Raw genomic sequence first — 15,000 nt, forward strand, 5'->3', positions numbered from 1 at the left:
ACAATCTCAAGTATGGTTGATTGTCATGTGATAAGCTGTGAATGTGCATTGTCCAGAATGCCACAACGGACATTTCTTAATATGAAAAAGAGTAAAATGTGGAGGAAACAAAGCAGTGGAATGTGATGGCTGTCCAGTGTGATGATATTGCATAATATGGTGTAATATATGGATATAGATGATTATAATCTCTCACAATGTAAGGGTCGTAAAAAATGGAAGACAACACTAATAAGTAAAAAAAAAAAAAAATTAGTAAGAATGTATGGCCTCTGTGATTGAGACTTCACGAGTCATCATTCTGTGAAGGCTGCAGGATTACCAATAATAATGATGTAAAGGCACACAAAAAACGAGGCATAGTCTCGACCTATAGGTTCCATAGCTTGCCACTTTTCCCTGTATACTAGGAATAGTAGGGGTCCTAATCATTCATGCCACCAGAAAGGCTCTAACTTCCAAACACTAGAGCAGTGCCCCTGAGCATATGCATATTACTGGGCATATTACTAGATGTGGTCCTATTCTGGACAATCTCTAAATTTTTCATTAATATGTTAAGGACGACAAAATATATATCATAAACAAAAGTTTCCACACTAGGAGATCACCATTTGCTTTAGCTCCTAGGAGTCACTTCCACATATCCCTGCCAAAAGTACCAACCCTCATAGTCTGCCCTCCTCATTCCAGGCTTTTTGACACTCCACACCACAGACAGCCAAGATGAAGGAGCAGTATCGGGAGACAGATGTTGTCCGCAACATCCTGGACATCCAGTTTGGGGTGCTGTCGGCACAGGACATGCAGCAGTGCAGTCATGCACACATTGTGTCATCAGAGCTCTATAACCCGAATGCAAACGCCAGAGAACCTGCCTCTCATGGTGTCTTGGATAGAAGAATGGTATGGCAAGATTTCTTTTTCTTTATCATTATTATTTACCTCCTCCTCCTCCTCCTCCTCCTCCTCCTCCTCCTCCTCCTCCTCCTCCTCCTCCTCCTCCTCCTTCACTTCCTCCTCCTTCACCTCCTCCTCCCTCACCTCCTCCTCCTTCACCTCCTCCTTCTCATCCTCCTCCTTGTAATAACGATAATGTAATGAAAGGAAAACAAAATACTGATATTAAAAAAAGAAGAAAAAAACAATTATTCATATCCTTCAACCTCTCACAGGGTACTAGTCAAAAAGATGTGACATGTGAGACCTGCGGCAAGAATTTATCGGACTGCATTGGTCATTATGGCTACCTGGACCTTGCTCGACCAGTGTTCCACGTCGGCTACTTCAAGAATACAATCCATATCCTCCAAAATATTTGTAAAGTAAGTGTGTCATGACATGCTTATTTTGGCAAGCCTTGCTTTTTTGCAGGTTGAATGATTTTGCCTTGTTGGGTTGGAGAGGATGGGATTCAGAGTAAGATAAAAAGACGAATCTTGTAGTCTTGCTTGATCATTTAACTGCAGGTGTTTCAGATATCTCATAATTATAGTGCTCTTACTAAATATGTCTCTTTTTCTATTACTAGTATTTTGAATATCAGTAATGTTAGATATTGATGTTATTAAGATTTATTGTCCTATCAAGAATGTTTGTGTTATTCTGTCTTTACCAGTTTCATTTACATTTTTGTTCTATAACAGACATTCCCAATTGCAAAAGAAATCAGTATATGGAATAAGTAAAACATATTATTGCTTTTATGTTTAACATTGGAATTTTGTATACCTTTTTTTTCAGGTTATGTAATTATGTCACAGAAGAATATAGGATTTCTAATCATTGACACTTTTTAATGACATGTTAAATTCCATAATTAAAGATTCAGAACCATGGTAATTTATCTGAGCCATTATAAAACATTGTATAAGTATGTGTGTGCAAGTGTTTTAATAGTCAAATTTTTTTTTGGATATCCACAGTTCTGTGCACATGTACTTCTTAAACCGAAAGATAAACTTTCGCTCTGTGAGCAGTCAAAGAGATTAAGCTCATACCTGCAGAAGAAGGCTCTATACAAGCGTGTTAATGAACTTTGCAAGAAGATGAGCTTGTGTCCATACTGCAGTGCCAGAAATGGAACTGTGAAAAAACTACCACCTCTCAAGATTGTCCATGAGAGATTCAAAACAGTTAAGAAGGGGGATCCTCTGTTGACAGACTATTTTAGTAAGTAAGGTTCCTTGGAGAGGAATATGTTTTTAATATTAGGAAAGGGAATTCTGTTGATTTTGAATAGTCTAATAATCAAGTATACTTTCAATTTGGATAGAAAACTTCTATGCACAAAGTTATTGGAAGTCTCATTTGGGAGATATATCCAAATTGTTTATTTTTCAAAGAAAGCTTTTCTTTCCCTCTTCATTTTTTCACACTTTTATGTCTCCTCTATACAGCTCAGTTTGACACAGCATTAGAGTACAACAAAGAGTTAGAGGCACAGTTGGCCTCCAATGTTGTGGAGTTCCTGAATCCTAGTCAGGTCCTCGATCTGTTTGAGAGGGTTAGTGTCCTTGTAATCTGTTTGAATATTATTATATAGATTATATTTTGTACCTTTTTGATAAAGATTTATATTAATTTTTCTTATTTTTCATGTCTTTTGTGGACATCTCATATATTTTCTGTAGTCCTACAAAATAAAAATTGTTTTAAACCTTTATGGCTTTATATTAATATATTACTGTTATTTATGTATATCTTATTTTGTGCTCCAGATTCCTCTCTCAGACTTGCCACTCTTGTGCATGGACCAACAATTTTCGCATCCAAAGGATCTCATTCTTACACGACTGCTAGTCCCCCCAAACTGCATAAGGCCATCTGTGATCTCGGAACTGAAATCTGGAACGTGAGTTACTTGTGTGTATATCTGTGTGTGCATACAGTTTTCATTCCATGGTTTGATTGTGACATGCATCATTTTTAAAATGTTTAGCATTACGTTATATAAATTGAGTTTTGATTTGCATTTATAGTACATCTAATTGATATTTATTTGATGCGACATTTTCTAAAACATTCTCAAGGTATATATGTTTTTCTATTCATCCATGCTAATCAGATCATATATACGAAGTATGGGTTATTATTATTGAAATTTGAAAATAGTTTACATTGTCTAACTATTATGCTCCTTTATTTCATTAACCTGCTCACTGTGAGATGAGTTTATTAACATTCACATAGATGGCTCTACAAGCCTTGTAGATGGCTCTACAAATACTTATTCAGAAAGGAGTCAGTTACTAGTACTGCTATCTCAGCTGTTTACTCTTTTAGTTTATGGCTGATCACTTATGGAGCCATTTATGAGATATTTCACAAATGAAAACTAAAGTGAACATACATTTTCCTGGCGGCATAGGGTTAATTTGACAGAAAATAGGATGTTCAGAATTAGTTCTTTTCCAGGAATGAGGATGACATCACAGTCATGCTTACCGAGATCATTTTCCTGAACAATCTGATCAACAAGAGAAGCTCTGGGAAAGTGCAGAGCATCCAAGATTCGTGGGAACACCTGCAGCTTCACGTGGCATTCTTGATGAATTCGGAGATATCGGTGCCGCATGATCTCAACATGGTGAGGAACTGTTATAAGAATTTTCTGGTGTGGGGTGAGTTTAGGTATTTGCAAACAAATAGATCATTATTGATATTTATGTGTGGTGCTGGAGCAACATTCTCAGCTTGCATTCTTGCTACTCCAAGTTCAAAGTCCCCACTGTCAGGGGATTCCTAGCACACAGGCAGGAATTTAGAAGCACTGTAAGGAGACAGTTGCAATGTAAATAAAGTTATCACCATCACCGCCATCGCCATCGCCATCGCCATCGCCATCGCCATCGCCATCGCCATCGCCACACACACACACACACACACACACACACACACACACACACACACACACACACACACACACACACACACACACACACACACACACACACACACACACACACACACACACTATTTATTCACTCGGTTATTTGTCTATCTATTTATTTCAAAAATAATATTTCATTCTGCCTCAGGCGCGGAAATCAACGCGAGGGTTTGTCCAAAGGCTGAAGGGCAAGCAGGGCCGTTTCCGAGGGAACTTGTCCGGAAAACGTGTTGATTTCTCAAGCCGAACTGTCATCTCTCCGGATCCCAATCTCAGAATCAATGAGGTGAGTCACTGTGGAAAAGTGAGTTAAAATTAAACATATTAAGTAAAGGTGATTTGTGTAGCTGCATAAGATAGCAAGATTGAAGATTTGTTGTTGTTGCTTGAATGAAGAATTTGGTTATATAAGCCAAGTTTAAATTTTTGTATCCTTCTTATAAGTATGAATTTTTGCTTCGTCCTTATAAGTGTGAATTTTTGTTTCCTCTTCAGAAGTGTGTCAGTCTAGCAAATTAATATGTTATGTTTCCCTGTTCATCCATCATTTTTTTTTTATTCTTTTGTCTTGACTCCCATTATTCTTCCTTCGTCATCTCTTCATGTTCTCTGCATCTACCTGTTATCTTCCCATTCATCCTTCATCACCATCTTCTGATTCATCTTTCATCTCTCTCCATTTTTCCTTCATCATGTTCCTTTTCTTCATCTCTTCATTTTTCTTTTATCTTTGTTCTTCCTTTTCATCTTCTCTTCATTCTTCCGTCTCTGTCCAGTCTTCCTTCATCCCAGTCGTCCCTCTCCCAGGTGGGTGTACCAGTGGAAGTAGCGAAGCAGCTGTCTTACCCCGAAAAAGTGACGTCACACAACATCAACCTCATGCGTCAGCTGGTGCGCAATGGCCCAGATGTCCATCCTGGGGCTCTCTTTGTGGAGCCAAAGTCGACACCGGGCATCAAGAAATCAATGAGATACGTGCATAGGGAGCGGATGGCCAGTGAGCTGAAACAGGGGGACATTATTGAGAGGTTGGTCTTTCTTCCCTTTTTTTACATTTATGTTGTGGTTTTGATGTCTTTTGTAGTGTTAGTATTCTTAATGGTTATATTTTTGGGTATTGTGCTGTTTGAATTTTTGTTTCTAGTGTTTGTGTTTTTTTTCCGTTAGCATTAGAGTCTAACAGGTATTCTTGACACTTAAGCTGTTAGTGCTTTATTTAGAGAACAAGAATATCACCTTGTGGATTCCAATTTTACTATAAGAAAGCTCCTACAGGTTTTGCTTCAAGATTAAAATGCAAATCCCCCCCTCTCATGAATCTGTAATGATTAAATCCATTTCCACTAGTGCATGAATTCACTCACACAATCACACTTACACTCACACACTTACACTCACACACTTACACTCACACACTTACACTCACACACTTACACTCACACACTTACACTCACACACTTACACTCACACACTTACACTCAAACACTTACACTCACACTCACACTCACACTTATACTTACACTCACACTCACACTTACACTCACATGCTCACACTCACATTCACATTCACATTCACATTCACATTCACACACACACTAACATTAACACTAACACTAACACTAAAACTTAACACACATACTCACACACTCCTCCCCCAGAAGAACTTTAACCCAGCTTTCTTTCACAGACACTTGATGGATGGAGATATTGTCCTATACAACCGACAGCCTTCCTTGCACAAGATGAGCATCATGTCCCACAGAGTCAGAGTTCTCCCATGGAGGACCTTTAGGTTCAATGAGTGTGTCTGTACTCCTTATAATGCTGATTTTGATGGTGATGAGATGAATCTTCATGTGCCACAGACAGAGGAGGCGAGGGCAGAGGCATTGGTGCTCATGGGGGTTAGTACCCTGGGATGTTGTTATAGTGTTTTTTAAGAGAGGAATGATGAATTTGTATATATTCTTTTATATTGTATTAACAAGGTTAGTGTTAGATTTTAACTTGTTTTTGGTATTTTGATGTGAAAGCACTGTAGTAGAACAGAAATGAACTTTGATTGGATCATTATAGCTGTTAATGTTGGGCATACATGGAGTAAATTTTTTTTATTAATGTATTGGTAACATGATAGATAGTTTTCAATAAAATTATCTTCATTGTTCATAGAAAAAGAAATAGTGTGAGAAAAAGGAAGAGGAGAAAAGAATAAAACAAAAAAAAAGAAAAAGAAAAAATAAAGAGTATAAAAAAGGAAGAAGAAATATGGACAATAAACAATATCTCTCACTCCCCAGGTAACCTCCAACCTGGTGACCCCAAGACATGGAGCGCTCATCATTGGCGCAACCCAGGATTTCATCACAGGCTCCTACCTCCTCACACAGAAGGACCAGTTCTTTGACAAGGAACACACCTGTGCCCTTGTAGCCTCCATCTTGGCCGGGAAGGAGGCTGACTACAAAGTAGATCTACCACCTCCTGCTATTATGAAGGTATGGGATTGAGGAGGTGGAGGATGTTAAGAACTGATGAAGATTGATGGAAATTTTTTTTCACTTTTGGAGGTTTATTTGGTTTGCTGTTATGAGTAATGTAGGGTAAAACGTATTTAAAGTTATAGGGTATTATGTGATTTCTTGTGATTTAGCATTATAGTGGTTTTCATAAGTTTGTTTATTTTTGTTTTTGATTTTGGTTGTCAAGAATTTTTCACTTCTGAATGTATGTATATATGTAGTTATCTGAGACTATTTTTCAATACTAATTAACTACCCCATTAAAATTACTACTCAAAAATCTGTTGATAAAGATAGTAATGTTCATCATCACAATATACATTTATTACCTCTTTCTGATTTTTTTCCATTTGTCACCTCTTAATCTTGTACATTTTGTTACTTTCTTTTTAATAACCAACTTGATAATTATTGTACATAGTTTATTTTACCTGCCTTCCACTGTTCTTTCGTTTATGCCAGATTTACTCATTTTTTCTTGTCCTCTGCCTGCCATGTTCATCACTGCAGCCTCAAGAGCTGTGGACAGGCAAACAGATTTTCAGTCTGATCATCCGGCCTAACAAGTCATTTCCAGTGGCTTGCAATCTGATGGCCAAGCGCAAGGACTACACAAAAGGAGAGGAGCTATGTGCCAATGAAGCATGGGTGGTGATCCGTAACTCAGAGCTTCTTGCAGGGGCTCTTGACAAGTCCTTGCTGGGCTCAGGTTCCAAGAAAAATCTTTTCTACGTCATCCTCAAAGACTATGGCAAGGACCATGCAGCTGATGCTATGTGGAGGATGGCTAGGGTCTCCACACTGTTCCTGATGGACCGTGGGTTCTCCATCGGTATTGGAGATGTCATGCCAGGATCAGGGCTTCTCACCAGGAAGCAGGAACTCCTTGACGAAGGGTAGGAGAAGGACTGTAGGGTGATTTTTTCTTATGGTTAATATATCACTAGTTTCACTGAATAGGATTTGTCTTATTTGGATAATGAATATGAGTTTTAAGTGGACTGTCACTGTGATTTTTAATCAACTATTTTTTTTTTAAATATTAGAAAAAAAAGATGAGAGTAATTTGGCAACACTACCCTAGATTGTGGTAGAGTTTGATAGGGAAATAATCTAAAATGAAGGGTGTAACTCTCTCTCTGTCTAAAGAAGGAATATCAAAGAAAGGTCTAAGGATAGGCTAGAAGATGGAAGAAAGGCCAAAGGGAAGGAATAAGAAAGGCAGAGAAAATAAAGCAAATGAAAGACAAAGATAAGAGCAAGAAAAGACAAAGAAAAGAAAGGTTCTCTATGGTTGCCTTACACAACCAAACCGGTTGTGACCTTGGGGGAACCAGCCGTGTTATAACACATAGGTGGGGAGTGAGTGAGTGAGTGTGTGTGAGTGTGTGAGTGAGTGTGTGTGAGTGAGTGTGTGTGAGTGAGTGTGTGTGAGTGAGTGGGTGTGTGTGTTGTGAGTGTGTGAGTGAGTGTGTGAGTGTGTGATGTGTGTGAGAGTGTGAGTGTGTGAGTGTGTGAGTGTGTGGTGTGTGGAGTGTGTGAGTGTGTGAGTGTGTGTGTGTGTGTGTGTGTGTGTGTGTGTGTGTGTGTGTGTGTGTGTGTGTGTGTTGTAACTTTGTAAATACTTGTATAATTTTCTTCATTTTATGTTCCATTTTGTGTAGTAGAAAGTATACTATTTTTGGTATTGATGAATTTTTAATTTTTTGCATATATTTTAAATAATATTAAAAGAGCATTTTTTGTATATATTTTAAATAATATTAAAAGAGCATTGTTGGAACTAATAAAAGAAATATAAAAAATCATAGGTACAACTTGTAGATAATAAATGAAAGATGTCACTGAATTTTTTTCATTGACTTTTGTTGTCCAGTATGGGAGCAGTTAGATTAACAATAAGGTGTGCCTCAAACAAGAAAAATTATGAATTTATTTTTTATTTCAGTTATTTATTCACCAGATGAAATTAAACTAGAGATATAGTACCTCTATAAAAATAATACCACCAGAAGAAAAGTAAAATAATCTGTTAGTAAGGATTTGATGGTGATGGTCCCCTTAGTTTCTTTGTACACAAATTTCCTTCCTTTCATTTTTTTCATTTTATGATTATTTTTGGAAAAAGTGTTTAGTTGTGTATTTTAGAGTAGGATGTAGAGGAAATGGAAAATTAACATAGAGGATCTCTCCCAGTTTCAGAATTGCAGATGACATTTTTGACACAGGCCTCGAATGCATGGATTTAAGTCTTATATTCCATGTTACAGGTACAGGAAATGTGACGAATTCATCTCTCAGCTGAAGGAAGGCACGCTGCACTGCCAGCCAGGCTGCACTGCAGAGGAGACCTTAGAGCAGCTGATCCTTAAAGAGCTCAGTACTATTCGAGACAAAGCAGGCAAGGCTTGTGTCATGGAACTGCACAAAACCAATGCAGCACTCATCATGGCCATCTCTGGCTCCAAGGGTTCCTTCATCAACATCTCACAGATGATTGCATGTGTCGGACAGCAGGCCATAGGAGGCAAGAGAGTCCCCAACGGCTTTGAAGACCGTGCACTGCCACACTATGAGAGGTGGGTGTGCAGGACAGATTGGAAGGGCTTTTTTGGGGTGGGATTGAGAGGTATGTTCATGAAATGGATTTGATGCTGAAGGATAGCATGAAGGAGGTTTGTCTCAAGTACTGTTTACTGGGTTGGGCATCAGTTTGTCTTTGTTGTTTTTAATTATTTTAAGATAGTTTCTCCTGTAGTTCTTATAAAAGACAACCTTATTGTTATTACTGATTATTTCAGACACTCAAAGATCCCTGCAGCCAAGGGTTTCGTGAGCAACAGCTTCTTCTCTGGCATGACACCCACAGAATTCATCTTCCATACCATGGCTGGACGAGAGGGGCTTGTTGACACAGCTGTCAAGACCTCAGAGACCGGCTACATGCAACGTCGACTTGTCAAGTCTCTAGAAGACTTGTATGTAGCGTATGACATGACAGTGCGGAATTCAACACAGGATATTATTCAGGTGAGAGAAAATAATAACAGAGATTGTTTAAAGGAATCTTTTATGAATTTTGATAATATAGTTTATATTTTCTTAAAAAGAATCTTTCTTGCTTGAGACAGACTGGGAAAATTTCCAGTGAAAGGAAGAAAATGCTGAAGAAATGGTTTGACTTTGTTGGATTGTTGTTTGACTAATGAACATTTCTCTTAGTTGTTTTATAGATAATTTTATTATTTGATTAAGGAATGTTTGTTAAGTTGTAATGAGAAATCATCCATATGTATGAAGTCTAGAATATGTTGCTATTGAAAGTAGAAATTATTAACTTAAGCCTCATTTATTAACACTAGTAAAAAGTCCAGTGATGTAATATATTTCTAGCTATTATTATTTTTTATGGAAAAATATACATACAGAAAGAAAATATATTAAGAAGGAATCCCCACCCATTCCATCTGTCTTCCTTATTTTCACAAGAAACATATTCACATATTCTTGCTTGCCTCACCTCTTTTCAACCCCATCAGTTCAAATATGGAGGTGATGGTCTAGACCCCTCAGAAATGGAGGGAACAAAGGGCCCCATTGACCTGGAACGTGTCTTGAATCACGTACGTGCCACCCACCCCTATGCAAGTGAGGACCCCCTAGCTGGCAAGGAAGTGCTACAGCTTGGTGAGAAGTACCTAGAAGATGATGCCTTCAAAGAGCTTTCACCTGAGTTTAAAGAAGAGCTGAAGACCTTCCTGGAAAAGTACTCCAAAAGGGTGGATAAGGTGTGTGTGTTCTGTTGTATTTATTAAAAGAAAAAGGGGGAGGGACATTGTACCAGAGAGGGAGAGGGAGAGACTCCTTCATTATAATAGTCACTTTTTCCTCTGCTTTCTAGATACAATCACGGTTCGTCAAAGCCACCAGCAAGGGGAAAGCCCTGCCAGTAGAACGTCAGCTGGAGCGCCTAACTTTTACCCAGCTCATTGACTTTCTCAACTCGTGCCTCGATCGCTATCAGAGTGCTGTGATGGAGCCGGGCACTGCAGTGGGTGCTCTCTGTGCCCAGAGTATTGGAGAGCCCGGCACACAGATGACCCTGAAGACCTTCCATTTTGCTGGAGTGGCTGCGATGAACATCACCCTTGGTGTGCCAAGGTTTGTTTTGTGTGATGGAATTCTTGAGGTTTTAATTTTTCCATTTACTTTAATGTTCATTATTATTTATTTATTTGTGTATCTAATTGCTCAACCATTTGTAATTGAAGAGATATAGTAATCCGTATAATTCTTGTGGAGTTTTAAACCTGCTTATTTTAATTATTTATTTTTTATTGTATTTCCTTTTATTGTCATCTTTTGAGTGCATTTAAAATCTGAATTTAAATTTTCTTCATTAAAAAATCATCTTGCATCATACTCCTTATCAAATAAAAATCATTTTACCATTTCTGTTCCTACTACTCATATTTAAATCTTCCTCCCCAGAATCCTGGAGATCATCAATGCATCGCGAAGCATTTCGACACCCATCATCACAGCCAAGCTTAAGTGTGACACTGACCCGGAGAAGGCACGTCAGGTGAAAGGGCGCATTGAGAAGACCCTGCTGGGGGAGGTTTGTGAATATGTGGAGGAGGTGTTTCTGCCTGATGATTGCTTCTTGCTGCTCAAACTGGCCATGGACCGCATCAGGCTCCTCAAGCTTGAAGTGGATGCCTACTCCATTAAGTATGCCATCTGTACATCCAAGCTCAAGGTGGGTCTCCATGCTCTTTTGTCCATTCTCTGTTGTGGTGGGATTGGGGGTGGAACTCAAATTTCTTTGGGAACTTGCATTAACCCATTGCCGACGGGTGGCATGTACGTACATGCCATGGCATGGCGGGACCATCTGCCGGGGGCACGTGCGCACATGCCATAGAGTATGCATGGACATGCCATGAGTTTTTATTTGTTACAATCACTGCAAAAGATTATTTTTCTGCCAGTGAAAGTGTGATTAAGTCGGTTTTAACACTTTCTCATTTTTACCATGCAACAAACAAAAAAAATGCAACAAACCGACAATTTCAACTCCATGATGCCACACACTGCTTATTTTATTCGGACTATAGACCGAATAATGATCAACTATGGAGTCTATATAACAACAAAAATACCCTTCAGTCTCGATTTATCAGGAAGTTTGACAAGTAGAGACTGTAAAAAATAATGAAAATTGAAAATACAACATATCTTCGTAGTATTACGAAGAAACGGAATGGGATGCTGGTATTTGGGATGAGTGGTCGCGCATGCTCGGGCGACGATATAAGCCCCCGGCAGCGAGGCCCCGGCCACTATGAATGCTACCCGTCAATTATGGGTTAAGTAGGCAATAGGTGTATTACTATTTTTTTTCTCTCTTTTCTCTTCTCTTCTCATCTCTTTTCTCTTCTCTTCTCTTCTTTTCTTTTCTTTTCTTTTCTTTTCTTTTCTTTTCTTTTCTTTTCTTTTCTTTTCTTTTCTTTTCTTTTCTTTTCTTTTCTTTTCTTTCTTCTCTTCTCTTCTCTTCTCTTCTCTTCTCTTCTCTTCTCTTCACTTCTCTTCTCTTCTCTTCTCTTCTCTTCTCTTCTCTTCTCTTCTCTTCTCTTCTCTTCTCTAGTGACAAGTAAATAAAAAAACATTGTGTCCTGTTTCTATTAGCCTTAGTTGTCTTTGAGATTTTCTGTCATCTTATGTTAATGTTTGAAATAGGAAATATTAAGTTTTTAAAAGAAAATGATCTGCTTGTGGGCAATGATGGTTTTGATAACATCAAACATATAAAGTCTGAGTGGCAGATTTTGTTTGTATAAAGGCAGTATATCCTAATAACTTAAGTGCATAAAAAATGATAAGCCCATCAGCATCTGTATATATCAGATATTGGAATAATATTCATTGGGAATATTCTGTAGTGCAAGCACAAACAGCATTCTTGTGGAGATAAACCATTATCAGTATGAATTAGACTGCAGTGTTGGTACAGATGAAGGTTAAAATTGGTATAAAAAATTATAATCCCACATCTTATTTTTTAATCATCTCAGTTATCATTATTGTTTGTTAAAGAAGGTTTAACATGGAGCTAAACATTTTTTACCCAAAATTTTCCTAATTTTCAGTATTGAATAGCCTGATTTTTTCTACTGAATTAAACTGATAAACCTACAAAATCATAGATAGGGAATTACCCAAAATTGAAAAATACTTTCATAAGATTTTAAGATAATTATGCAGAATACGAAAATATTATTATTATTTTTTATGTAAGACTTTTGAAGCTTACAAAAAAGTAGATGATAAACATGCAGAAATACAACTATACTGAAAAAATTGTCACTTACTAATACCATCATGTCTGTTCCCATGAGAGGGTGATGGTGTATGATTGCCAAGTTTTCTGCAGATCAACTGAAGCCTTTCCATGGTAGACACCCACCCTTCCATCCTCAAGACATGATGCATTTGCCTCTGATTTGTTATTGTTGTTGTTCTCGTTATTATCATTATTGTTATTGTTATTATTATTATTTTGATGATGATGATGATGATGATGATGATGATGATGATGATGATGATGATGATGATGATGATGATGATGATGATTGTTATTGTTATTAGTATTATTGTTGTTGTTGATGTTGTCATTGTCATCATTATGATGATGATGATGATGATTTATTAATATTGTTAGTATTTTATTTTCCAAGTTCAAGTCCTGCATTGCCACTGGGTGGTAATCCTGGCCATTCTTTACACACAAAGGATATTTTCAAATCACCTTGTTTGTTATTTGTTATCATTGCTGTCATAAATATTACCAATCATCACTCATTAATCATCATCATTATCATCATCACCATTATCACCATCACCATTATCACCATCACCATTGTTACCAGCTTGAGCATCACCCTACAGAATATAGTGCAGTGAATTACACCTTCTTCTCCTCAGGTGAAAGAGATGGACGTGTGCGTAGAGTCAGACACCATCCTCACCGTCCGGCCTTCAAAGACCAAGGTGTCCTCCATGTACTACCAGTTGCAGCACCTCAAGCAGCACATCACCAAGGTCATCATCAAGGGCCTGCCGTCTGTCAATCGGGCTGTCATTAATCAGGTCAGTGGCGTTGTGTGGCATTCTCTGTCTTTCCTCTGTGAGAGAGATGGAAGTTCTGCTTTGTCATGTTCGAGGTGTTTTTATTTTGTTTGTGAGAAGCTGCTTATTCGTTGTTGTTGTTGTTGTTGTTGTTAGTTATTATTATTATTATTGTCATTATTATTATTGTCATTATTATTATTATTAATGTCATTGTTATTATTATTATTGAAATTATGATTATTGTCATTATTAGTTTTTTGTCATTATTATTATATCATTATAAATATTGTTAATGTCATTATTATTATTATTGTTATTATTATTATTATTGTCATTATTGTAATTATTGTTATTATTGTAATTATTGTTATTATTGTAATTCTTATTTTTATGATTATTATTGTAATTCTTATTATTATGATTATTATTGTATTACTATTATTGTTGTTGTTATTGTTGTTGTTATTGTTGTTGTTGTTGTTGTTGTTGTTGTTGTTATTATTATTATTACTATTATTATTATTATTATTATTATTATTATTATTATTATTAATAATAATAATAATAATAATAATAATTAATAATAATATATTATTATTATTATTATTATTATTATTATTATTTATTATTATTATTGTTTTATCATTATTATTATTATTGTATTATTATTGATTATTATTATTATTGTTATTATGTTATTATTTATTGTTATTGTTATTATTAGTGTTATTTATTTTATTATTATTGTTATTGTTATTGTTATTGTTATTATTATTATATTATATTATATTATTATTATTATTATTATTATTATTATTATTATTATTTATTATTATTTTTATTGATTATTATTATTGTTATTGTTATTGTTATTATTATTATTATTATTATTATTATTGATATTTTTATTGTTATTTTTATTATTATTGTTCGTCATCGTCATCTTCATCGTCATCATCATTATCATCATCATCAATGAATGCATGCATTTGTGTGTGTGTGTTTATGTGCTTAATTTGATTTTAACTTTGGATATTTGTTAACAGCTTCTAACCTTGTTATGTTGCAACCCATGTATACTTTTTATATCTTGCATTTTGGGTATTTTATTTTGATCGTGTTTGTTTACACATGACTGCCCTTGAGTTGGGCTGGTCTTGTGAGGTACCTCCTTCTCATCATGGATTTCCTTTCTAATGCAAACAGAACGACACCAGTGGGATTTCTCAGTATGAACTGCTTGTGGAAGGTGACAACTTGCAGGAGGTCATTGCAACATATGGTTGATGCAGTTGCTCAACAACTATGAACCTCACACTAGAATGAGCACAAGGTTGTTAGCATCTAGTTAGGTATTTGAACAACTTTTTGTTATCGTTCTAGGTTATTTTTTTATACGACTGTTTTTTGTTTAAGGTATGGTTTTTTGTGTTTTTAGTATTGAAGTTTATT

General features: G+C 36.4%; 1 protein-coding gene across 1 annotated transcript in view; it reads left to right on the top strand.

Moving 5' to 3' along the window:
• LOC119583297 (DNA-directed RNA polymerase III subunit RPC1-like) overlaps nt 1-15,000 on the top strand; it is an 18,223-nt gene that overhangs the window by 876 nt on the left and 2,347 nt on the right. Inside the window, exons 2-19 of the mRNA XM_037931769.1 lie at nt 694-906; nt 1,176-1,325; nt 1,926-2,172; nt 2,400-2,506; nt 2,721-2,854; nt 3,418-3,589; nt 4,041-4,178; nt 4,700-4,920; nt 5,580-5,796; nt 6,193-6,390; nt 6,925-7,310; nt 8,685-8,993; nt 9,216-9,444; nt 9,954-10,202; nt 10,316-10,575; nt 10,906-11,176; nt 13,402-13,566; nt 14,755-14,830. Coding sequence (XP_037787697.1) covers nt 727-906; nt 1,176-1,325; nt 1,926-2,172; nt 2,400-2,506; nt 2,721-2,854; nt 3,418-3,589; nt 4,041-4,178; nt 4,700-4,920; nt 5,580-5,796; nt 6,193-6,390; nt 6,925-7,310; nt 8,685-8,993; nt 9,216-9,444; nt 9,954-10,202; nt 10,316-10,575; nt 10,906-11,176; nt 13,402-13,566; nt 14,755-14,830 — 3,709 coding nt within the window. The 5' untranslated portion in view covers nt 694-726. The remainder of the gene's footprint in view (nt 1-693; nt 907-1,175; nt 1,326-1,925; nt 2,173-2,399; nt 2,507-2,720; nt 2,855-3,417; nt 3,590-4,040; nt 4,179-4,699; nt 4,921-5,579; nt 5,797-6,192; nt 6,391-6,924; nt 7,311-8,684; nt 8,994-9,215; nt 9,445-9,953; nt 10,203-10,315; nt 10,576-10,905; nt 11,177-13,401; nt 13,567-14,754; nt 14,831-15,000) is intronic.

The sequence above is a fragment of the Penaeus monodon genome, chromosome 17, assembly GCF_015228065.2.
Source record: "Penaeus monodon isolate SGIC_2016 chromosome 17, NSTDA_Pmon_1, whole genome shotgun sequence".
NCBI lineage: Eukaryota > Metazoa > Arthropoda > Malacostraca > Decapoda > Penaeidae > Penaeus > Penaeus monodon.